This window comes from Macaca mulatta, chromosome 9 (genome assembly GCF_049350105.2).
Source record: "Macaca mulatta isolate MMU2019108-1 chromosome 9, T2T-MMU8v2.0, whole genome shotgun sequence".
In the NCBI taxonomy this organism is placed as follows: domain Eukaryota; kingdom Metazoa; phylum Chordata; class Mammalia; order Primates; family Cercopithecidae; genus Macaca; species Macaca mulatta.
In genome coordinates, this window is record NC_133414.1 from 60644881 (window position 1) to 60670851 (window position 25971).

Here is a 25971-nt window from a genome sequence, read left to right on the forward strand (position 1 = left end):
GCAAATCAGATTTACCCTTCCTCCTCAGGTTGTTGTTGTAGCTATTTTGTTTAGTGAATTTCCTGAATTAAATCTGTGTTCCCTGTTGTATGCAGTTACCCAAGTCTCTTGGTTAGTTTATTGGTCAGCCAATGATTTGTCAGAAATATACTTAAGTGTCTTGAAGCAATAAGTCTTCTACCCTTTGATGAGAGTGTGTTTGCACATGTATGTGTGTGTGTTGGGGCATACTTCCATTGCTTAGGAAGTTTGTGACTCTGCCAAAGTCTTGCCTTCCTGCTTGTGCAGGGACTCAAAATCAGTCAGAGATGGGAGACAGAGGCCCTCTCAGGTCTTTCCTCTACAATGGCATGGCGCTGCACATGCATATGGCTTTCTGGATCTCTAGGATTATATCACAGGTTTTCAAAGCCCCTAGTGGATATCTCCTTCCCAAGATCTGTAAGTTTTGGCCAGCTCTTGTTTGCCCCAATTGGTATCACAGCTTTAGGCAGCTGTAATGTTAAGGAATTGCTGCTGTTTTTGACAAATGCCCTGGAATTAGATCTTTTCCTGCAGAGTGAGCTCTGAGTCAGATCAAATATGACAATGCTCTCTCAGTGTCTGTGGAAGCATGGGGGATTAAAAAAGAGGAGGGGGGAGAAAGAGAGAAAAAGCAATGCTCTGTAAAAGTGGCTTTTTTATGAAGTTGCAAAACAGATCAAATTTTTACAGTGCTCCAGGAATGAGACTCTTTGAGAAATGAATTCATATCAAGGTATATGAGCAAGTTTTCAAGGCTTCTCTAGATGGGGCCTTGTCCCCCTTACCTAATCTTTATCTAAATGCTAAGTGGTGACATGGAGGTGGGTTAAGGTACCTGAGGGCTTGGTCTCAAGGAAGCAGTGTGAAATGTTGGAAGGCCTGGAAGTTTGGAGCTGGGCTGACCCGATTCTGAATTCTGGCTCTGCCACCTACTGTTTGTGCAGCCTTTGGATGCATTGCTTCTCTGAGCCAAAGAGGGATACCTTTGTCTGTAAAATGGGATGCCTCACTAGGTTGTGTTAAGGGAAGAATTAAATTGGCCTCTGTGTGTAAGACTGTTAGCACACAGAAAATGTCCCAAAATGGAAATGATTATTATTTGGCTTGAGGCTTAGGTTAAAACACTAAAAAGTGATGAGACCAGTATTGTTTTGTTGAAATAAAAGCATTTTTAACATGTAAACATTATGTGTCAAGCCTGTTTTAAGCACTTTATATGTAGAGTTCATTTACTCCTCATACTAATCCTCAAGTGGACGTTATTAATTGTCCTGTTTTAGAGATGAGGACATTGAGGTGCAGAGTTTCCTGCCCAAGGCCACCCAGAGCTGGGATTCCCATGGGCTATCTGGCACCAGAGCCTGCACTCTTGTGTCTGTTTCATGTTCATTCTACACAACTGAGAAGCCGGTGTGCACTTTGACAAATAACAATGGAGAACACCAAAAGACAGTAAGAAAAGCAGCATACGCCATTTGCCAATGAAACTGGCAAAAAAAGGCCTGGGACATCCCCTAGTCTATCCAGTTTGGAAGAAGTTAAAGGTCAGATACAAACTTCCCCTTTGTGGCTTCAGCCTGGCCAGGTTCCTCTCTGAAAATCAGTCATGCATGGAGCCTGCTCACCACTGGAGTTCCTCTTGAGGTAGAGCCTGTCCCTGGAGCACCCTCCTCCCTGCCCCCTACGTCTGCTGAGACTGTTGTTGAGACTGGGGGCTAATTGAGGGAGGTGGTTAGGAACTGCTGTGCTTCAGCCTATCACAGTCAGATCCACCTGGGAACCCACAGTAGCGGCAGAGAGGACTTTTAACTCAGTGCTCACCTTGACAAGCCAGTTCAGTGCTGACCCTGACAGACCAGGGCCATGCAGGAGCAGGCAGCCCCACCCTGGGTTTCGTCCAGTCATTATGACTTGAACAGTCAACGATGTCATTATCAAGTATCTGGTGCATTCATGCCTGGCCCAACATGCACGCACCAATCCTCTGCTGGGGACTTATGCACCACTTTGTTATGATGAGTCCTGGGCCCTATGGAGCCATTGTTGAGGATTTCCAGCAGCACCCAGTATGCATCAACAACTTCTGGAAGCAGAGAGTCCCTGAACCTTGGAGCAAGGAGAGATATTTGAGATTACGTTGTTTCTGCTTCCTCCATTTACCAATAGGGAGAGTCAGATGGAGAGAGGCCTGCATCACCCTCTGGGGCGCATGGCTTGTGTGGAGGAAGCAGCAACTCCTTGAGAGTTGAGGGTGCAGAATGAGGGCCAGTGTGGATGGCCTTGGGGTCAGGCCACCCTGGGCTCAAATCCTGACTATTGCTGTGCCACTGAGTATGTGCCTGAGCTCTCTGGGCCTCCGTCTCATGCTGGCTGGGTGAGCAGCATCTCAGGGCTGCTGTGTGCCATGAGGGCACTGAGAGAAGGACTTGTGCAGGATATGTGTCCACTAGTACCACACACCATCTTCCTGATGAGGACCAGGGCAACCAAGGTCCTTTGTAGACACCAGCACCTTCTAACTTGGTGAAGTCCTGGCTGCCATGCCATGCATGGAGTCACCCACCTGCAAACAGCCACTCTCTATCCTGCTCCAGTCCAGTTTGAGAAACAAGCAAGGTCTATTCCAGTTTAGAGGCCCCAGGGAAGAGTCAAGGAGGGCATCTGCTGTTCAAATCCTGAACCCCTCTTGCTAATGATGGCATCGCGCTTACTTTTAGAAGTAACATACAGCCTCGGAGGGGTTGGAGGAGAGGTCCATGGAGATCACCTGGCTCAGCCTTCTCATTTTCCAGATGATCTTTTTTTTTTTTTTTTAGTCCAAAGAGACTAAATGACCTGACTAAGGCCACACAGCATGTCAGCAGGCCAGCTGGGACTCCACCCACAAGCCCTGAGTCTGGGGATCCCTGTGCTCTTGGCTCTGAGCAAGGCCGCCTCACTTCATTTTAGTTTAGTCTGTGTGACTTGAGCACAAGTTCTGCACACAAAACTGTGCAAGGTCACTAATAGCACTTACAAAGCAGTACTATCCCTTCCTTCCTTTGAAATGGTGGAGGTGGAGACAGTACGTACAAGAGTTACTCAAGGCAGGGATGAGGGTGTGGGGAGGAAGCCGAACCCTTCCATGCCACCTCTGAGACAGCTGGAGGGCATAGCCACTCCATGGCTGCAGCCTGGTTCAGAATGTGCCAGGGGTGGGGTCAGGCACCCCTTTCTTAAATGATCTTTCCTCTGTTGTCTCAAGACATTTTCCAAGTACCAGACAGGACAAAATGGTTTAGATGTAAGCCTCTCTACTTTGCCACAGGCCCCAGTGTTCTCTGTTGTCCCACCAGGCTGCTGCTGCCTGCCCTGATGTCTATAGATTCACTTGGTCAAGAGGAGTTGCTTCTATGCCTGCTGAGCTTTTCAGCCATAGCACAGAACCATTTTATGCGTGGAGCATGCTCATGCGCTGAATCAGTGGTCTCTCACTCAGGGAGGAAGAGAGGCCAACATTTGCTGAGGGCTCACTGTGCCCTGGGTTCTCAGCTGTCCCCATGAGGGGGTGCAATGCCCTTGGTTTTAAAGAGATGAAAATATCAAGGCTCCAAAACGTAAATAACTTGCCCTAGGCCACCTGGATGTGGCTGGTCAAGCTATGTTTGAACCCACCTCTGACTAACTCCAAAATTCATGTTCTTTTCTCTTCCCTTGGCTGTCTTCCAGGTGTCCAGAATGGACTGTCTGGAAAGCATTCCATTAGTACTTCTTGAATGTGGGACTACAGGTCTTTGAGTTTCTCCTAATAAAGTGATTTCTGATGAAAATCTGAGAACATCCTTCCTTCCTGTGCCCCCTCCTCCATGACTCGTCGGGCGTCTTCAGAGCCTGGAAGTCTCTGGAAATCCGGAGTAGCAGGCACTGAAAGGATGTCACGGCCCCCTCCCTTTATTCAGAAAGCCTCTCCTTGCCAGTAACCTTCTGGGAAGGCACTGACGGTGGGGAGGATGGGGCTGTGTGGGGAGGGCCCTGCAAGTCTGGGGCAAATGAGGCTGTGGAGCCCCGGAAGAGGCAAGGGTCACCCAGCATCCTGCCCTGCCTCTGCTGTGAGGCCCCATTGTCCTGGCTGGAGGTCCCAGGCTGGCCCGCCCTCGACTTGGGCATTCATGAGCCTGACTCTGAGGCCCATTCCAAGTTAGTGCTATTTGTAGAATCTTCTTAAAATACCACAACAGTGTCATTCATGGAGCGTCTGCACAGCCATCGATGGCGGACGTCAGAACAAAGCTCCGCTGTGCCTGGCATCCCGTTCTGGCCTCTGCTGGAGGTGTCCCCTCCACCCCACTGACTGGGGATGTTGGTGTCCAGAGCGAGGCCCCATGGGGTCCAGCAGAGACTCTGGTCCCCCACGCTGGCCAGGAGCACATCCTGTGCCAGGCTCGCCAGCTGAGTGCAGGATGGCGTGCTGCACTCTGCAAGTGAGACTGCTGCCCTTCTCGTGGCTGTCCCCACACCCCCAGCTCTGACATCAGGCTTCAGCCCAGGGCCTGCTCAGCTACAGTTGGGTGTACTAACACAAGCAAAGAATAACAGGAGGGACCCAGGAGAATAGTGTTTAGCATTCAGTTTCAAAGCCGCGGGCATTCTCTGCCTTCCCCTGTGGGCAGACCTCAGTTTCCCGTTAGATAACAGTGGTATCCTCGCCAACCGCATCTCTCTCCCCTGCCCCAGTGGTACCCACAGGGCATCCTTAGGAATGCTTGCTCCTGGCATGTTGATAGGTGTCACTGTTAGTTAGCAATGCATTTTGTGGTATCTGGGATAAGTGGAGCAGTTTGAGGGCTTTCCCAGCTTCTGGACCTGTCACAGCCTTTGCTATGTGAATGTACCCTGCCCTGGGCAGTGCCTGCCATACAATTTACCCTCAGGCCCTTCCTCACACAGCTGCCTGGCTGGGCAGCCTGCTCTGGCCTTCCCTGGCCCTGCAGGATGCGGGTGTGGCCAGAGCTCCTGGCAGTGTGCCCATCCGTTCAAAGGGTTTGATGACTTCCCATTTTTTTGTCTTTTCCCATGGATACCTACCCATGAGTTGCATAGGCAGCCAGACATTCGTCCAAAAGGAGGTGACTTTGCTGGTCCTGGCCCGTGCCTGAAGACAAGCGCCTGCAGTGGGCCTCACAGTGGATCTGGGAGTGGCTGATGGGACCCCCTCCCAGGTGGGAAAGGCTTGGCAGCCAGGACCTAGCAGCCCTCCCTGGGCAGCCATGCCAGCTGCACTGAAGTAGGGTTTTGAGTTTTCTAAAAGTATAGCCACTTGTCAGCAGGTCCCCAACATGTCCCCAGTAACAGCTGGTCACGAGGCACACAGGGCCACTCCCTGAGCAGCGGTGAGGTTGCTACACCCAACTGTAGCAGGAAAAGTGACCTTTGATGAGGAAGCTCTGCCTGGGAGTGCAAATATGCCTGGGGTGAGGGCCGGGCCAGAGGTTGAAGTCCCACAGGTGGTTTTGGGATTCTCAAAGCATTACCATGTAAAGAACAAAACCCGCCTCAGTAAGGAGAGTGGCTGCCCCAGCCTTGGAGCCCTGACAGTTGGAGTCTGACCATCCCAGTGGAAGGCAGGGATGGCCCTGAGAAGCAGGGGCCTCCAAGACAGGCAGGTCCACATGACTCAGCAGCTGCAGGGCTTCAGGCAAGGGACTTGGCATTTCTACGTTCAGATTCCCCCCCACCCCCACCCCCCAGCATTTCCGAGCCTCAGTTGCCCAGGGTGTAATTACTGTGCCTTGCTGAGTGGGGGCTGTTACTGGTGGCATCCTATCCTTAAGTGAATTACAAAGTAAATGGGAGGTTTTGTGATTTCTGTAGCCTGTGACCACCCCCACTTGAGGTTGTGAGCTCCCCGAGTTCAGGATTGACTGCTTGTCATCCTGGTGTGCTCAGCACATGGATACATGGGTGGATGACTGTCCCATGAGGACGCGTGAAACTGCTCACAGGTGCCCCTTTGTGGGAGAGGACCCCGCATGCAGAGGTCTGGGGCAGGAGGGAGACTGACTTTTCACTTTGTGTGCCTGCACAGTTGTTTTTTTATGTTGATGTTGCTCACCCTTTCACCAAAAGGCTAACCTTTCTGAGTCCTGGCATTTCCTGTTTCTTCTCTTGCTGTCAGCCATCACCTCCGGATGTCAGTGTGGCCGCCTCTATCAGCTCTCCCTATCCTTTTTTAACTGCCTATTCTAATTCACTGCATATCAGGAAGCAGTGAACTGCACTTGCTAGAAATGTATGCAAAGTAAGAGTCAGCAAGCCCCAAGTAAGGCCCTTGGAGGTCAGTCGTTTGGCTCATAGGGGACCTTTACCTGTTTGACCTTTCCCAATCATTGTTTTGCATGTCCTTGGACTCTAGATGGATGAGGTTGACAGATGGGTGATTTCGAGATAAACCAGGTGTTACTGTGATGCTCTGTGTATGGAAGGGACAGGAGTCACCCTGTGTCCGGCAGCTTTTCTGGCTCTGCAAGTTCACATGAAGATGGCTAAGATGATGATGGCCCTTGGGAACAAGGTCATTTTTGAGCGAGTTTTCCAAAATTAGTGCTGAACCCTATCTTGCCGGGGGTCTGGTGGGGGGCGTGGGAGGTCCTGAGAGGCTGGAGGAGTTCGGGTTTTGCTCTCCAGCCCTGTGAGCTTTGCCAAGGGGAACAGCGCTGAACTAAGAGTCTAGCAGACAAAGCATAAAATCCTAGCTCTGGCCTTCTTGCTTGAGCAGTTTCCTTCTGCAGAAAATGGAAAAATAAGACCTTCCTGAAGGTTGGCTACAGGCTTGAATGTGAGAATATCTAGGACCTCATGTCATGTAACTCTAGGGAGCACCATGTTGCCTCCAGAGGGCACCATTGATTTAGACTGCAGTGAGAGTGGCTGCCTTGGTCGGGGGCACATGCACTTAGACTACCATGTGAATGGCTGCCTCCTGGTGTTGTGCTAGGGAATGATGCTGGATGACAGTGAACTTGTGAAACTTCTATCCTAGCACTAGCAAGAGTACTTCTTACATGTCTGGCTGCTTATACCTGGCCTCCAGGAAGGAGGCAGCTTATAAAAATAGTAGTCATGTGCCACATCATGATGTTTAAGTCAATAGACTGCACATGTGACAGTGATCCCGTTAGATTATTGTATTGTATTTTCACAGTACCTTTTCTCTGTGTTTAGATACATGAATACTTCCCAACGTGTTATTATTGCCTGCAGTATTCCACACAGGCTCATGCTGTGCAGGTTTGTAGTGTAGGAGCAATGAGCTGTACCGTAGAGCTTGGGTGTGCAGTACCTGCACTGTCTAGGTTTGTGTGAGCACACTCAGTAGGGTTTGCATAATGGCAAAATTGCTTAATAACACATTTCTCAGAATGTACCCCTGTCACTAAGTGGTGCCTGACTATATGTTGTTTTTATAAGAACCTAAAGAACTTGAGTGAAAAAGAATGGGAAGGACATTAGCTGAGGCCCTGAGGTCCCACCCAGCTGCTGAGGAGGGCCCACTGCTGCCTGATCTTACAGGAGCCCCTCGTGAAGAGGGAAGGAGCATCAGTGAGAGATACATAGTGGCCAAATCAAATTAAGGAGGTTTCTCACATGCCCAGTATAGATTTTGTGGTTCAACAAATGTCTGTGTGACCATCCAGAGAGGGGGAAGAACTGGGGTATAGGGTATTGGTGGGTAGAACAGGGGTGTGGAGAGCCACAGGCCCTGGAGGCCTCTGCCATTTGGCAAGCCACTTTCCCCTGGGCTGCAGCTTCTCCAGCCAGCCCTTACAGGCTCCTTACGGGCCTTGGCTACATCTCCAGCATGCCTCCACCAGGCAGCCCTGCTGGCCTACCCCTCTCTCCATCCCAGCCAAGAGAAGCGGTCTGAACACACCTCTGGGGAGGCAAAAATCCTCCCAGGGGATCCCCATCCACCCACCCTAGGTTTCCAGGAAGGAACTGGGAATGGCCAGCCAGGTCCTGCCCCAGCCACAAGGAGGAGTTCTAGAACCACCTCCAGCCTGGCTCTGGGAGGTTTTGTGATGCAGAACTGGGGATGGGGCTCAGTGGCCTACAGCCAGGAGACCAGGGTCAGGCGCACACAGGGCTCCTGCATCTGTGCTTTTGGAGCTGCTGGGCGTGGTCTCATGGTGGGGATGGATTAGGGGAGTGGGATGAGAATGGGGCGATGCCACCAGCATATTTTGTTTGATGCCTTACAGTTACAGACTGATTTTCATTTATTTATTATATTTAGTCTAAAATGTAGTTTCCCAAGGCGGGCAGATCACCTGATGTCAGGAGTTTGAGACCAGCCTGGCCAACATGGTGAAACCTCGTCTCTACTAAAAAATACAAAAATTAGCTGGGCGTGGGGGCAGGCACCTGTAATCCCAGCTACTCAGGAGGCTGAGGCAGGAGAATTGCTTGAATCCAGGAGGCAGAGGTTGCAGTGAGCCGACATTGTGCCACTGCATGCCAGCCTGGGCAATAGAGCAAAACTTTGTCTTTAAAAATAATAGTAATAATGAAATAAAATGTACAGTTTCTGGAGACAGAGGAAGCAGGGTGTGGTGGGACTTGGGGCACCCCCTCTCCCCATCGCTTGCTTGCGGCCCTCTGCCTGTCTAGGCTCCACTCACACCCAGGTGCTTGAACCCCATGCTCTCAAATTTCCTCTCAATTCATCACTACCAGGACTCTTCCCATCCCCTCTCTCAGCTTACCCCCAACTTATGAGCAAGTTCTGGTGAGTCTCAGATCCAGACAGGCACTGAGCTTGGGTGCCTGTTACCACCTGCATCCCAGCCAGTGCGGTCCCAGCCTCTGCTTCCCTCTCCTGGAGACCTGCCAGAACCTCCTGTCTAAGCTCCTGACCCCCTCCTGCCCTCCTCAGCCCACGCAGCCCCACAGAAGAGCTCAGGACTTTTCCCACCTCGGGGCCTTTGCAGTTCTCCTGCTCATCTGCCAACCGCCTCCCCTGTTCATCCTTTTGTGCCCAGACCAGATCTGTGTAAGAAAGCCAGCCCCTGCTGTTCCTGAGTTCTTAGCCAGAGAATCCCCCGCCGCCAAGTGGCCTGTCCTGACCCACCCCGTCTCTGTTCCTATCCATCTGAGCTCTCCCTGCCACCTTGGTTGGCTCCCTGTCCTTTGGCTGGTTCTCTAGGAAAGCGGGGACCTTGTCTCCCTTGTTCACCCACACACCCCTTCCAGCCCATCCCGTATGTCAAGCACAGCGTCCTGCACACACCGGAGTCTTGGGAAGTACCTGTGTTCTCACTGGAAGAATCAGTCTCCCTGCCCTTCAGGTCTCCTGCATGGGTCCAGCCCTCTGGAGAGGGAGGAGCTAAGACTCTGGGGATCACCCTTGGCCAGTGGATGACTGGAGCCAGGGGATCCCTCCTCCCCTTTTTGTCCCAGGACTGGCAGTCCTGACACACATTTCATGAGGCAAGATGGAGTCCCCAGGCCCCCAGGGCAGCAGGCAGCTTACCCAGCTTCCCTGTGGGGCTCTCCCTCCTTCCCATCTGTCCTTCCCCATCTCGCACTTCTCCCTGGGATAGCTTCCTGAACAATAACCTTTTCCTCAGGCTTTGATTTTAGGGAACCCAGGTTAAGACACACTGTGAGTTGGGGGAAAACATTCTCAACAGCAACCCAAAGCAGAGAAAGGCACAGGCCAGCCAGGGTTCATATCTGCTCCCTTATTAGGCCACGTTGCTCAGAGTTACCCATTTAGCCAATGTTGATGTGTCCACTCACAGCAGAGCACTCCAGCAGGAGTTAGGGGAGGTGCAGGCACCATTCATACCCCAAGAGGCCCAGAAGGGGCACTGCAGGTGGGTGCCAGCAGGACTTGGCCTGAGGAGGGGACATCGATGCACATTGCAGTTCCATCACTGACCAGCCTCCTGGGCTTGGGAGGTTTTTACCCAGTGGCCTGGGCTTCTCCCGGCACCATGAGATGATAGAGAAGGACAGCATGATAATGGTCTGTACTTTCTAGAGTTGCTGGGAGAGGAGCTTCGCAAAGCATGTAGGTGGTGTTAGCAGGGTGGTGGTGCCAGTGACGGCAGCAGCAGCAGCAGCAGGTGTGGGGCCTCGTTAATCTCTGAGACTGACATCGTTTGTACCAGTGTAGAAATAAATACCCCTCCCCTCCACAGAGTCACTGGACAGGTTGACACTGGAAGCTGGCACTGAGTAGGTGCCTCATAAATGTTAGTTCCCTTTTTGTTCCTTAGAATAATGAGTTGACCATCCGTTATTCCCTCCAGGTCACTCAGCATCAGTTACATTTTTTTTCAGTCTAACCACCAGGCCACCCGTTCATCCTCACAACCCCTCTCTTGAACATTTCGGAACATGGTCTTCATCTGACAGTTAACATATTCCATTTAACATGCTACTGTTTTAACTTATTTTCTTCTCCCTCCAAATATTTTGATGTCAGCACCGGCACCACGTTCCTTGGTATTTCCCAGTCTCAGCCATGCGTTCTTACTGCTGAGGCCTGGCCAAGTTCTGGCTTCTCCAAGGTCAGGGGATGAGGGGGCCTCCTCCAGTCAGCCCCAGAGCCAGGCGAGCCCGAGCTGTGGGTGAAGGTAGCTGAGAGGACGCTGTTCTGAATTTATGGCCTCATCCCTGACCCCAGTAGGTCCCCAGGATACCTTCCTAGCATTGGCTGCTTCGAGTTTGTTGATGATGTTGGTTGACGCCTGTCTCCACTACCAGGCCACACTCTCAGAGAGGCAGAGACTCTTGCTTTTGTCACTGCCGTGTCCCCAGTATATGGCACAGTGTCTGGTACATGGTAGACCATCAATAAATATTTATGGGAGGAAGAATGGGATATGGAAATTTGGGAGTGGGTGAGGGGGCAACAGTTGGGAAAGGTGAGGGAGAAGTAGGGATATTTGAGTTGGGTCTTGATGAATGAGTAGGAGTTTGCCAGGTGGCCAGGTGGCCAGGTGGGAAAGGCACCAGCATGTGCAAAGACCTGGAGGCATGAAGAATGTGGTGCTTCCTGGCAATAAGCAAGTGGGCAGGGCACCTGAAGTGTCCGGTGAGATGGAGAGAGCTGACTGGGGCTGGAAAGGTGCTCTCTGCTCATCACGCAGGAGCCCAGTGGGAAGCAGCAAACTGAGATGTGTCCTGAAGACAACAGAGTCAGGCCATGATGTAAGATTCTCACTGGAGAAGGGAAAGTTCTGACTGCACTGCAGAGGCCACCCGTTGGCAGGGCCTGGGCATTCCCCAGCTGTTCCCACACTCTTCCACTTCTGCAATTGTCCCTGGGAGAAAAATCACAGTCCTCCTTCTCCCACGGGGTACTGCCCAGGGCAAGGTCACACCCAGATCCCCTAAAAGCCCCAGCATCCCCAGAATCACAAAGGAAGATTCTCAGGGAAAGGCTGGTTTTAAGAAATGAAACTCTGCTATGGTTATAAGCTAGCAAAAGGGGAACTTGGAGCTGAAACCATTTGGAGGACATTTGGGGCATTTTCCTAAATTAAAAGTACTCAAGACACAGGGCTGGCTTAACTTCTCCAGCACCAAACACGAGCTCCTGCCTCTCTCAACAATGAAAATAAGCACAATCTTCACTCAGGACAGTCATCTGTGCCCATGAGAATCCACATGCCAGCACTTCAGAGCCTCTCCTGAGAGGAAGCTGCTCCTCCCCTGCTCCTGAGCCCCTCCCTTCTCTTCTGGGAGCCAGCCTGGGGCCCAGTATCCAGCTCCTCCTTCCAGAAATAGGCATGCAGATCTGTGCACCTCTGAGTATGTATCATCCGTTTATTTTTTCCACATAGTCATGGAGCATCCCGTATCACTTCACACAGTTTCACCACCTTCTTTTCTTTTCTTTCTTTTTTTTTTTGATGCACATAATTTAATCAATACATTATTTATTTGATGAAGAGTTAAGTTGTTCCCAGTTATTTTTACTACCTTTTTATGCACATGTACAAATGTATCTGAAGAGTAAATTTCTAGGAATAGATTGCTGGGTCATTTAAAATTTTGATAGATCTCAAATTATTCTTCCAAAGAGATTGTCAAAATCAAAATCTACTTCTAGCAACAGCTCGAAGGTCTGCCCACTTTCCTCACCATCCCCATCAGGTGGGTGCCTTCAGCTGCAATCCCTCCCTTGAGATGCGGGTAAATCAGCTGAGAGCACCTCCCAAGGGGAGGCTGCAGGGGCCCTGCACTGGCCTCACCCACACACCTGGAACACGTGGTGTGAGAAGGCTTATTTCACCTGTCACTTTATATTAAATCTCATTTTCATTTGTTTTTTAAAATAGGTAACAAATAGTACAAATATAAGAAGGCAAAAGCCAGTCTCCTTGCATCCCTGCCTTCCAGTCACCCACCTTCGTCCCCAAAAACGCTACTGTTCTCCTTCTCTGTCCAGAGATACTTTGTACACATTCAAACAAATCTGGGTATAAAGTGTAGCCTCATTTTTTAAGACCTGCAAAACATCCCATTTTATGGATATGTAGCTGGCCCCTCTCCTTCTGCCATTTGTCTTTTCACTTTCTTTTCTTTGCCATGCAACTGTTTTTAACTTTTATGTAGTTACATTTTCTTTTGTGGTCTCCTGTTTTGAGTCATACTTAGAAAGGCCTTCTCCAAAATTTTATACAAAATTTCTCCCATGGTTGAGCCTGGCACTTTTATAGTTTCATTTTTCATCTTTAAATCTTTTTTTTTTTTTTCTTTTGAGATGGAGTCTCACTCTGTCACCCAGGATGGAGTGCAGTGGCGCGGTCTTGGCTCACTGCAACCTGCACCTCCTGAGTTCAAGGAATTCTCCTGCCTCAGCCTCCCGAGTAGCTGTGACTACAGGGGCGGTCTGCCACGCCCAGCTAATTTTTGTATTTTTAGTAGAGACAGGGTTTTTTCACCATGTTAGCCAGGCTGGTCTCAAACTCCTGGCCTCAGGTGATCCACCCACATTGGTCTCCCAAAGTGCTGGGATTACAGGTGTGAACCATCGCGCCTGGCCTTAATCTTTAATCTATTGTGTATTTTTATTTGGTTGTAAGGTGTGACATAAGGATTCAACTTGATTTTTCCTCACATGGCTCTCCCATGTGAGGAAATACTATGGGATATACTATCCCATGTATTAGAGAATCCATCCTGTCCTCACCCCTTTGAAAGAGTTCCTTAAACATTCCAAACTCCCATATGTGTGTGAGTCTTTCTCTGGTCATGCCACCCAGTGCGATGCTGTTTTAATTACTGAGTAGCTCTACTCAGTTTTTGTTTTGTTTTGAGACAGAGTCTTGCTTTCTTGCCCAGTTTGGAGTTCAGCTCACAGCTCATTTCAGCTTCCTGCTCTGCTGAGCTCCAGTTACTCTCCTACCTCAGCCTCCTGCATGGCTGGGATTATAGGTGTATGCCACCACACTTGGCTAATTTTTTAATTATTATTTTCTATAGAGGTGGGGTCTTGCTATGTTGCCCAGACTGGTCTGGAACTCCTGGCCTCAAACAATCTTCCAACTTTGGCCTCTCAAAGTATTAGGATTACAGGTGTGAGCCATCATGCCCAGCCTCTGTACTGTCTTTTAATAATTGGTTGGGCTGGTCGGAGTTCACTATGTTTTCTTTCAAAAGTGCACTTGCTATTTTTGCTTATGAACCTTAAGAATCAACTTACCTCATTTAAAAAGAAATACTATTCATATTGTGTTAAATTAATAGACCAAGGTAGAGAGAATTGGCATCTCTGTTATGCTGCTGGCATCCCTATTTTCCTACTTATATACATAGCATGCATTTCTGTTTCTCCTAATTTACAAATAGGTTGTTCTTTTTATGTATTAATTTTGCACCCAGCTGATTTACTGCATTCTTTTATTGATTATGATGGGTTTTCAGTTCATTGACTTAGAACTTCCACACATATAAACAAGTACCCTGAAAAATAATTTAACAGGAGGAGTAATAACAGCTCACCCTCTTCTCCAGCTTTCATAGCTTTCCATTCTTTCTCTTGTCTGGTTGGTGAACCCTTCCAGGGAGATGCTCTATACCAGGGGTCTTCAGTGGACGTGCCTGTATTTTTCCTGGCTTTGATGGGAATGCTGCCGTTGTCTCTCCACTGAATGGCTTTGAGTATATCCAGGTGAAGATCCACCTGTTCTCATTTAACGAAGAATATTTATCAAAATGGATGTTCAGTTTTGTCAAGTGTCTTTTCCAATTTCCCCTTAGACTGCTGGGCTGCAGGCCGCCAGTGTGCACCAGCAGGCCAGGGAGGCCTGCCCATGCCTGGCAGCTTGGGGAGGAGGTGGTGCAGCTACGTGGGCAGCCTGTGGCTCTCATGCTGTCAGTACCATCCTGCTTCCAGCTGCAGGAAACAGGCAAGCCCATGTAACCTGCCAAAATCAAAGGAGCTATGTTATTCTTACAGACCAAGAAACCCAGAGGGAGAGGTAGGCGGCCCCGTGGTATGACTCAGGGCCTCAGCAACGTCAACAAGGACATGGCCTCCCCCTGCCCCTTCACCCCCTTGATCTATTGGCTCTGCTCACTGGCCAGAGTGGCTGCAAGATGACCACCAAGTGACCAACAGGCAGGACACGCCCCTTCCATGGAGAGGGGTCTCTTGGTGGAGTCCTTCTTAGACAGGAGGGAGCCTTTCTTAGATGTCCCTCCAAGAAGTTCCCCTTGGACCTCAGTGGCTGCATCTCTAGTCTTAGGGCAGCCTGTGAAATAGATCTGTTTTTCATTTCTTTCCAGATCTTCTTTAATGAGTGATAGGTATGCGCCTCTCTCAATGGCTGCCCGTCGTTCCATCACCTTTGTGTATCCTGGTGTCCCATTCCCCTGCTTTGGTCATGATGTTGCTTCTGGTATTGGATTGGCTTTTGTCATTGCCTGCTTGTTTGGGCATTTTGGGTTCTGAAATGTTGCGTATGGACTCTGTGGCTGCTGCCCTTCTTAGGCCAGCTAGAATTGCACTTTTGGCTCTAGCGCATCAAGACGTGCTATTGTGTGCAGAGTGGGTACGAGAACTCCACAAAGGATAGGGTAGGGGGCCAGGTCGAGGGAGGCTGCAGCGGGGCCACTGCTTGGGGATGCAGAGGGCTCTAAATCCTTGTGCTGGGACTGGTGGGGGGTGTTGGGGTGGCTTCCTCTACATGTGGGGGACTTCACTGACTCCTGGCTTGGGCAAGGGGCCAGAAGGGCCATGATGTGGAGCACCTGGAGGCTCTGAGGACCAACAGGTGCCCAGTGCATTTTTGTTCAGGGGCCTTCATTGTTCGCCAGCGCATCCCAAGGAGGAGAGGGATTCAACAGGTTTCTAGGTGCCCCGGTGCAGCTATGCAGTGTGGCTGGTGTGGTCCCTGCAGGGGTGGGAGGCTGGGTAATGGGGGACTCTTCTGGACCCTGTCCTGCTCGGGCCAGCTTTCTCCTTTCACCACAGGATCCCATCTTCCTTCTCAGAAAATACAGCGTGTGGGCTCGTGATGACAGGCCAAGGTAGATGTTACCTGCAGGGAGCCTTATGAAAGGTGGGGACTGGCTCTAGGCGCTGCATCCTCTTTGTCTGGAGTGCACACACAGCAACTCTAAGGGATAGATAGAGGCGGAGCCCTAGAGGAACCATGGAAACCTGAAGTTTCGGCTGCTCTCAGCCTATCGCCTCCCCTCCTGATATTCTGCCCTTCATCTCTTCAGCCCCACTGGGAGGATCCCGGGATGGCCACCTTCTCTTATCCCATGACAGACAACAAAAGAGTCAGGGCCCAGGGCCCACTGCAGTGCTGCCCTGGGGGATGGAGCACAGTGGGAGGGGTCCGTTTATTGAGCCCCTGGGCCTTTGCAGTTGCTGTGAGTGGCAGGAGCTGCACCTGGGACTGAGGTATTGTGGCCAAGGTGGACCTGGCAGGAGGGGCAGGTGGATGGCGAGACCCCAGGTTTCCTTGGCTTTGTTCCTGTGTCCCCAGTAGTGCCCTGGCTCTTCTTTCCAGACCTGTTTTCCTGGAGGGGCTCCTTCCTCCCCGGCTTGCTCAGCTTGTACTGCAGCACATTGCGAGGCCTCAGACAGCCGACCCCTTACACAGCATCTGCTGACCACCAGCACTCCCTCTTCAACATCCTGTTCCCTCCTTCCCCTCTGCCTTCTGTGCCTCCTTTTCTCTCTGCATTTATGGCAATAAAAATACTTTCTGGAAACAGAAGTGAGTCGTCGGCCTCCTCCTATCCCTGGCTGAGTGGTGCTGACAGGGAGGCTGGCAGCAGAAAGCCCAGCTGCCTTGGAGAACCCCACCTACTTTTCACCCATGCCAAGGAGACAAAGCTGTGGCCCGAGGCCTACCCTGAGGAGACAAGGTCAGGATCCTGCTCTCCTTCAGGAGTGGGCTTTGCTTTTGCAGCTGAGCAAGCACGTCTTGCTGTTCTGATAATTTTTCCGTGGGAGGCCCTAGCCCTGTATGTGCAGGTAGCAGATTGTCCAGGTCCCATGATCACCCCCCAAGGGCAGGTGGGAGGTGTCAACCCCCTAGGAGGTCAGCAGCATGCAGTTTCTCCTGACCAGCCATGGGCAGTTGGGAGAGTCAGTGCCCAGGGCCCACTGCAGTGCTGCCCTGGGGGATGGAGCAGTGGGCCCTGGGCCCCCTGCACAGAGCCCCAAGGAATCCAGTGCACCCAGTTCACTCTGAGGACCTGAGAAAGCTGAGTGTGAACAGCTCACAGTCCAGTGGCAGATGGGGCACCTTGGTTCCTGCCCTCCACTCCCCAGGGATGTACTACGCAGCACCTCCACAACCAGGCTTGTGAACTCCTTAGGGCAGGATGCAGCCCCATTCCATTACTGCACTGAACTAGGAGGGGGACTCCATCAAGTAGCAACCGGCACACAGCAGCACAGACTTCCTTATCTAGTGTGACCGGCTGTCTTCCTGCAGATACTCTGGCAGGCACCAGGCGATTGTTCAGCAGGCACCTGGAGACAAGGATTAGGTAAGACCCTAAATAGAGAAGGAGGTCCCAGCAGCTAAGGTGAAGAGAGCAGCCAGAATAGGCAGCCCTGGAGGCAGCAGCTCTGGGCTGAGAATTCTTGCCCTTCCAGTTCTTACCTGTGTGACTATGAGCAACAAAGTCCATCTCTCTGACCTCAGTTTCTTTATCTGTAAAATGAGAATCATGACACCTATCTCACAAGCTATGGAGAGGATAAAATGCCATAGTCTATATGATTGCATGTATGTGGCACACGGCTGGCGCATAGTAGGCTGCTGTTGTTATTTAATGTTCTTACCGTCCCCATCATTATCAGTACAGGAAGAGATGTGAGGATTGTATATCCTCATACCACCAGAGCCCCACGGTCCAGGTCTCTGAAGGCAGCAGACCACAAGGGGGATGGTTGTGCTTCAGGCTGTGTTTTGACAAAATGGGGATTGCATACATCACCTTTGCTGCATCATAGATTACCCCCCAAACCTAGTGGCTTAAAACAGAAACATTTATTATCTCACAGCTCTGTGGGTGGGGAATTTGGGTGTGGCTTGCCTGCATCCTGTAGCTTGGGGGCTCTCAAAGGCTCATCCCGGTGTTAGCTGCAACTGTGGCCTCATCTGAAGGCTTGACTGACGGGAGATCCACTTCAAGCTGAATCACACAGCTATTTGTAAGGGACAGTCCCTTGAGGGCTGCTAGACAGACCACCACGGTCCCTTGCTGGCTGTTGCTAGAGACTTCTCTGTTTCTCACCACATGGGCCTCCCGCCTCGGGCAGCTCCCAACAGGGCAGCCTGCCTCATCACAGCCAGCAAACCAGAGAACAAGGGAGAGAATGTGAGACGGAAGCCACTGTCTCTTTGTGACCTAATCTCAGAAGTGACATCCTGTCAATTTTTGCCACATTCTGTTCATTAAAAGCAAGTTACTGGGTCCAGCCCACCTTCACGAGGAGTAATTACACAAGAGTCTGACTACCAGGAGGCAGGTCCACTGGGGGCCATTGCGGAGGCTGCCTACCAAGGGATGAAGCCAGGAACACCCACTCTGCAGCCAGACTGCCTGGGGCATTCAGATCCTCAGCTATTAAGAGTGGGCTGTGAGGGGCCAGTGCTTTAGGACACCAGTTGGCAACTAATTTCCCTTGGGTGACCGGGGGCAGTTGGGAAGATACACCTTACGAGTCATGTGACCTTGGATGAATTATTCAACCTTCTGTAGCCTCTGTGTTCTCGTCTGTCAATTGGGTATCATCATTGTAACACCATATCAGGTGGTTGTGGGACATCGAGATAAAACATGCAAAGCTGTTAGGATGGTGCCCAGCAATATGGTGAACACTCAACCAAGGCTGGATATTTTAATTAAGAGAGATTGCCTGTTACCTCCCAGAGCCCTCCACATCCCCCCCAGTGGCTGCTGCCATTCACTGAACCCCAACCCTTTTCCAGACACTAGACTAGTCCCTGGGACACCAGGAAGAACAGTCATACATTCCTTCATAAGTCATACAATCCTTTCACAGAGACAGGCAGTAAACACGTATGCAGACGAACAAGCTGCTTTCCAATCAGGATAAGTCCTATAGAGAAAGCCATGTAAGACTAATTGGGTGGGAGGGGGCAGCTCCTTGACAAAGGCTGTCACCCAGGGAAGTATTCTGTAATGTACATTTGAGCTGAGGCTGGAAAATAAGAGGGAGTCAGCCATGCAAGGAGGTGGGAGGGCATTTGGAGCACCCGAGAGAATGCAAACTTTACGGTGGGAAAAAGGTGAATTTGAGGGAGAGAGGGTGCTGGAGTGGCTGACAGCAGGACATGGGCCACGGGGAGGAGAGGTGGTCCGAGGGACTTGGAGATTCACAGTCACATCGGAGTTGGGTTTTATTCCAAGAACAGTCGGCCCTCTGAAGGGTTTCCAGCAGTTGTGATTTGCCCTTAAGAGGCTGCTTCTTGTTGGAGAGGTGGATAGATGGGTGGATGGATAGATGGATGGATGGATGGATGGATGGATGGATGGATGGATGGACGAATGAGCAGATGGATAGATGGATAGATGGATGGATGGATGGATGGATGGATGGATGGATGGACGAATGAGCAGATGGATAGATGGGCGGATGAACAGGTGGACAGATGGATGGATAAATTGGGGAGATGGGCAGATGAACAGGTGGCTTTGGCACAGGCACAGCCCCTTGCTCTGTACTTGCTGAGCAGAGTTTGGTGCCCATTGCCTGCCTCTGCCCTCCAGGGCTGCCTGAGTATGGGCTCCTGACACCACATCCCGGGAGGAGTGAATATTGCTGGAGAAGAGGAGACCAGGCTGAGTGAGGGAGCTGCTTCCTGCTCCCTTTGTCCCAGAGGCAAGGGAGACACCATAAGGGTGGCAGCTGACTTGGCGCACAGAATCCACAACAGCTGTGTTCAAATCCTGGCTGTACCATTTCCCAGCGTGATGGCCCTGGGCCACTGAAAGCTTGCGGAGCGTCAGCTTCTCTGTCTTTGACACAGACCACATGCCTACCTTAGAGGGTACAGGGGCGCTTATCAAGTACCACGTGCAGGTGCTGTGCCCAGCCCCTGGCTTCTTGGTCTCATTTCATCTTCACCACGGTCCCGGGAGGTGGGTTTAGTTATTGGCCTTGTTTTGCTGATGAGAAAATGGAAACAGAAAGATTAAGTAACTAGCTCAAGACCATGTGGCAACTAAGCACTTATATCAGGCTTCTCCCATGCATTCATTAATCTCCACTACCTGATGAGTGGGTCCACCTGGAGAGGAGAACCCTGAGGCATAAAGCTGGTGGCACTGAGCTGGGGTTCCCACATGCCAGATAAATAGGACTCCCCCACCCCCAGGGAGTCAATAACACAGCAGGACAAGCGCACGGGGCGGCAGGCACAGATGCGGATGCAGAACAACCACACCGACCTCCCACTGGCGGGGATCCCAGCAGGTCCTCCTTGCCCCACCCCAGACAGTCCCAGCCTTCGGGCACTGGTAAATGCAGAAGTTCCCCAGGAGAGACAAAAGGCCTCAGCCTGGTGCCCACAGGCAGAGCGCACAGGCAGCCGAGTGGCTGCAGTCCCGCAGTGGAGGAGTGCCTTGTGCACCTGGTGGTTTTCTGCACCCCAACAGGTGCATCTGGCCACTGCTCCTCCCACTGCAGGCCCCACTGCTCCACACCATGCCCTTCTGGCCCATCAGGCATCTGAAGAGGAGCGGGCGTCTGCCCAGGGGTAAGTGGATAGCTGGAGTCACTGGGAGGCTGTGAGGACCAGGCTAGGAGACCGGGGAGGGCAATTAACCCTTGAAAGGGAAGTGGTGTTTGGTGGCCGCAACCAGGTAAAGAGAACTGAAAGACATGAATGAAGACTGGGAGGACAGCAGGGAGGTTCAGCCTGGTACACTGGGGATCCTGTGCAGGAGCCTCCAGCTGGCTCATTGCCCAGGACTGACACCACACACACAGGCAGGTCTCAGGATGCCTGAGAGTGTGCTTGGCAAAATAATGGCCCACCAAAGGCAACATACACCGCCAGCCCCAGTCCACACTCTCCCTCATTGTAGCCACCAGCCACATGTGGCTGCTAAGCACATGAAATGTGGCTAGTCCAAATTGAGATGTGCTGTTAGTGCTAAATACGTGTTAGTGCCTTAAAGATTTTTAAGACTTTGTACAAATATATGTATAATATCTCAATAATTTTAACTGACATGTTGAAATGAATGCTACTATTGTAGATATATTGGAATAAACAAAATATTAGGTTGGTGCAAAAGTAATTGCTGTTTTTGCCATTGAAAGTAATTTATTTTTGGCTGAGTGCGGTGGCCTGTAATCCCAGCACTTTGGGAGTCGAGGTGCGTGGATCACCTGAGGTCAGGAGTTTGAGACCAGCCTGGTCAACATGATGAAACCCCATCTCTACTAAAAATACAAAATTTAGCTGGGTGTGGTGGTGGGTACCCATAATCCCAGCTACTCGGGAGGCTGAGACAGGAGAATCACTTGAACCTGGGAAGCGGAGGTTGCAGTGAGCCAAGATTGTGCCACTACACTCCAGTTGGGGCAAAAAGAGTGAAACTCCATCTCGAAAATCAAAGGAAAGTAATTTATTTTTATATATATATTAAAGATAAATACAGCTGTTCCTTTTTAGTTTTTTAGTGTAGCTGCTAAAACATTTGAAGTTGCACATGTAGCTCACATTATATCTCTGTAGAATCACACTGTTCTAGACGGCTGCATCTAGACACTGGGCCTTCACCCCTGACACCCAGCTGCTAGGGCCCTCTGAGGGTTTCTACACTCTAGGCAGCCAGGAGAGTGACAGTGGGCCCTGTGACAAATCATACATTGCTGCTGCCACTTTTAAATGGTGATTTAAAAAATATTTTTCAATAAACCTTGGTAAAGAGGGGTTAAGGCAGATATAAAATGTGATCAATTACATCAGAATGACAACTTTTTCACCTGAACATCATGGAATAAGTCCCAGGGTTTACAGCGGCTTACAAAGTGCTTTCACACATATCGGTTACTCTTGTTTCTTTTTCTTATGAAAATGTTTATATGGAAAAATTGAAAGCCAGTTCTTGTCCTGGGACTCCTGCATTTTGGAGCCTCCCCCCTCCCTGGGTCTCAAAAGGAAATCCTTAAGTTCAGGAGCTCAGAGGGGAGAAGGCCTGGCTGGAATCACAAAGGGCTGGTCACCTGGGGCTGGTGCCCTTGAACAAGCCACGGGCAGAAGGAGTGAGAAAAGTGGGGTCGGGATAGGAGCCAGACTTCCTGGGGTCATAGTTTCCTGGTACATGCACACACACAGCTCATAGTTAGAGCTTGGGCTGTTTCTAAACATTTCTGGGCTCAGTTTCCTCTCTTTAAAATGAGAATAGTGATATCGCTTCCCTCAGGATCCCACAAGTGTTCACACTACTCACACTCATCAATCTGTAAGTGTCATGCCCACCTTTCGCAAGGTTTTCACGTGTGCCAGTCTCCTTTGTTCTGCCGGTGCCGCCCTCACTAACCTCCCATTCATCTCAGGCTCAGCGCATGTCCTCTCCATGCCAGGCTCTGCTGGCTGTGCTGGAGTTGTCTATAAAACAGACAGAGTCGGGGTGGGCCAATGAGAAACGTTATGAATAAGCATGTCATGTAAACACATAAAATACATACAGAGTGTATTGACTGCAATCAGTGCTATGGAAAAATTCAGGCCAGGAAGGAGCATGGGGTGTGGTGGGTGATGCGTGGTGAGGCTTAAATAGGGTGGTCAGAAGAAGATGTTACCTTCCCCAAGAACGTAACATCTGAGGAAAGACCTGAAGGGGGTCAGTGCTGGAAGGACAGCTTTCTGGGCTACAGCAGGAGCAAGGGAACAGCAGGTGCAAAAACCGTGAAGCAGGAGCATGCCGGGTGTGCTTGAGAACTGGCAAAAGCAAAGGGAAGGGGAGCCAGAGATGACGTCACAGGAGTAGGGGTCAGGGGCCTTCAGGCTCACTGCGAGGCCTTTGCCGAGATGGGCCTGCCGGGGGATGTTGAACAGGGGTTGGGGAGCTGGTTCAGGCCTCTACTAGGTCTCCGTGGCTGCTCAACTGAGAATAGACTGTCAGGGTGAGGGAAGGAGCCTGGAGACTGTGCAGCAGTCTAGATGAGGAGTGATGGTGGCCCAGACCAGGTGAGCACTGAGAAGTGACCAGATTGCAGCTATGTTCTAAAGGAGAAGCTAATAGAATTTACTGAGAGGAATGGATAGGAGAGGTGAGAGAGAGTGGAGCAAGGATGTGTCTGGTTTCAACTTGAGTAACCAGAAAATGGAGTTGCCCTCACCCAAAAGGGGAGGGTGTAGGCAGATGGGAGGTGGACTTCCCCCAGGTCTGGAGGTCAGGGGAGCAGTGAATCTGGATGTCATCAGCACGAGGACAGCATTTAAAGCCTGAGAACAGATGGGTCCACCAGGGAGACTGGGGTCAGTGTAAAGGTGAGGGAGAGGAAGACTCCAGGGCGCTCCCAACTTCCCGCACCTAGTTGTGGCCACCAAAGTGGGAACACAGGAGGAGCTAGTTTGATAGATAAGGCACTTAGAATTTTTGGACATGCCACATTGTGCCTGTGGGAAGTCACAGGACGATAGAATTGTAAGTCATTTAGATTCATAGACAATAGAGATCTGGCTGTTCTGTATCAATGTTTCTTAACCGGGGCATTTGGCCCCCAAGGGGCACTTGGCAATGTGTAGAGACACAGTTGGCTGTCACAGCCTGGGAGGGAGGGAGTGGGCAGAGGCCAGGGATGCTGTTGCCCATCCTGCTATGCACAGGACAGGCCCCCACACCCCATGAAAAATGATCTCACCCAACATGTCAGTAGTGCTGAGGGCGAGAAGTCCCCCTCTATCCTGTATTTAATTATGATAATAAAAGGGAACACCTAGAGAGTGCTTGCTAGCTCCCAGGGGCTAAGCTAAGGGGCTGTCCCATTTCATTCTCCTGATGAGATGGGTGCCTTTGGTTTCATACCCCTACCGGTGCATGACTCTGACAGTTGGGGAAATTAAGTCACTGTGCTCCACATTGAGGGAGCTGAGGTTTGACCCATAGAAGTTGGATCCTAAGCACTGTTTAAGAGAGCCTCAGCGCTGGGCGCAGTGGCTTAGGCCTGTAATCCCAGCACTTTAGGAGGCCTAGGCGGGTGGATCATGAGGTCAGGCATCCAGACTATCCTGGCTAACACGGTAAAAACCCCATCTCTACTAAAAATACAAAAAATTAGCCGGGCGTGGTGGCGGGCGCCTGTAGTCCCAGTTACTTGGGTGGCTGAGGCAGGAGAATGGCGTGAACCCGGGAGGCGGAGCTTGCAGTGAGCCAGGATCGTGCCACTGCACTCCAGCCTGGGCTATAGTGCAAGACTCTGTCTCAAAACAAAAAAAAAAAAAAAGAGAGAGAGCTTCAAAAGTCTGCCATGTGTAATGGGATGGGGTGGAAACAGTGGCCACACAGACAGTTAAAGGGAGAAACCAGGAACTGTGATAATAGACCTTCATCTTTCATAATGAATTTATTCCTGAAATATTTGCTAGTGTAATTCTTATTCATTTAAGTAAAGCTAATATTAATGTTTCCTAAGTTACAGAGAAGAAGGTCAGTATAAACCATGGAACACTGTAGAAAGTCCTGAAGTTTGTTGTAATCCCCCATTTCATCTTCCTCACACTCCCCTTCATTGCCATAAGGGAGATTTTATATTGAGAAAACAGAATGAGTTTATGGGCGAACAAACCTGTTTGAATCCCAGCACCTCCACTTGCCAGTTCATGAGCAAAGTGCTTAACTTCTCTGAGCCTCAGTTTTTCCACCTGTCAAATGGGGTCATCAATGCTCCTTCCTAGGGCATCTATGAAGACTGCCTGGGACTGTGCCTGTTAAGCGCCTTGCAGGGTGTTTATCATTATAGAGTAGGCCCTTAGGCATGGTAATAGGTTTTTCACTTCTGGACAAGATAAAGTACCAGGGACCTATTTACCCTCCCTCCTGAAACAACCAAAAAAAAAAGAAAGAAAGAAAAGAAAAGGACAAAATATTTGAAACAATGCTTTTAAGATACTGGACGTTAGGGAAGGACTGTGACCCCCAAGAAATGGGAAACAAGGTGATTCCCTACATGTGCCCCAGCTGACCGCCTGGAGAAAGTTTGCAGGCTGTATGCAGGAAGGGGAGACACAGGTGGAGCCCATTGGACTCCATGAGTTGAAGAGACAGAGCTAAAAGTCCAGAGAGATCAAAACATCTAGATCCTGCAGGGTAGCTGCTGAGGAGGAAAGACCTGCACAGAGAGGAAAATGCCTTGAGAACTGAGCCATGCACTCATCACCATATGCACGTGAGGAAAACTACCCTAGGTTGAGCAAAGAACTACCAGAAAGGATCAGAGGCAACAGTGCCCACATTAATACCAGGCAAAACATGGCATCTGTTCCCGCCTGCAAGACCGCAAAACCTAGCGGCTTGTGGGGCGTAGGACAGAATACACAGAAGGGTTTTCCCTCAGTAGTGGGGGAATAATTAGCTCTGTACTGAGCACTCTGGATCTACCTAACAAATCTTAGAGGCAAAATCTGTAAGGATCAAACTCTTTCCAAGAATCTAAGTTCATACCAGAAAAAGACTGAAGAATATTTACGGAAATACAGAAACATTCATCACCCACCCATTTAAAAATCACAGTATCTGGCAACTAATTAGAAATGTCAGGAATGCAAAGAGGCAGGAAAATGTAGCCCATAATGAGGAGAAAAATAAAAAGCAATCAATTGAGACAAACCCAGAAATGACACAGATTTTAGAATTAGCAAAGACATTAAAACAGTTTTTCTATGCTCATGGATAGGAAGAATCAATATCGTAAAAATGGCCATACTGCCCAAGGTAATTTATAGATTCAGTGGCATCCCCATTAAGCCACCAATGACTTTCTTCACAGAATTGGAAAAAACTACTTTAAAGTTCATATGGAACCAAAAAAGAGCCTGCATTGCCAAGTCAATCATAAGTCAAAAGAACGAAGCTGGCGGCATCACACTACCTGACTTCAAACTATAGTACAAGGCTACAGTAACCAAAACAGCATGGTACTGGTACCAAAACAGAGATATAGACCAATGGAACAGAACAGAGCCCTCAGAAATAATACCACACATGTACAGCCATGTGATCTTTGACAAACCTGACAAAAACAAGAAATGGGGAAAGGATTCCCTATTTAATAAATGGTGCTGGGAAAACTGGCTAGCCTTATGTAGAAAGCTGAAACTGGATCCCTTCCTTACACCTTATACAAAAATTAATTCAAGATGGATTAGAGACTTAAATTTCAGACCTAAAACCATAAAAACCCTAGAAGAAAACCTAGGCAATACCATTCAGGACATAGGC

General features: G+C 50.1%; 1 protein-coding gene across 6 annotated transcripts in view; it reads left to right on the forward strand.

Moving 5' to 3' along the window:
• Window positions 1-25971, forward strand: part of ARHGAP22 (Rho GTPase activating protein 22) — a 158775-nt gene that overhangs the window by 89609 nt on the left and 43195 nt on the right. The window contains exon 1 of one of the 6 annotated variants that reach the window (XM_077945555.1): window positions 20011-20273. The exons of 4 other annotated variants lie outside the window; for them this stretch is intronic. In XM_077945555.1, coding sequence (XP_077801681.1) covers window positions 20039-20273 — 235 coding nt within the window. In that variant the 5' untranslated portion in view covers window positions 20011-20038. Of the gene's footprint in view, window positions 1-20010; window positions 20274-25971 lie in introns of those variants that run through there. One more of the 6 variants, XM_077945554.1, reaches the window with a different exon arrangement.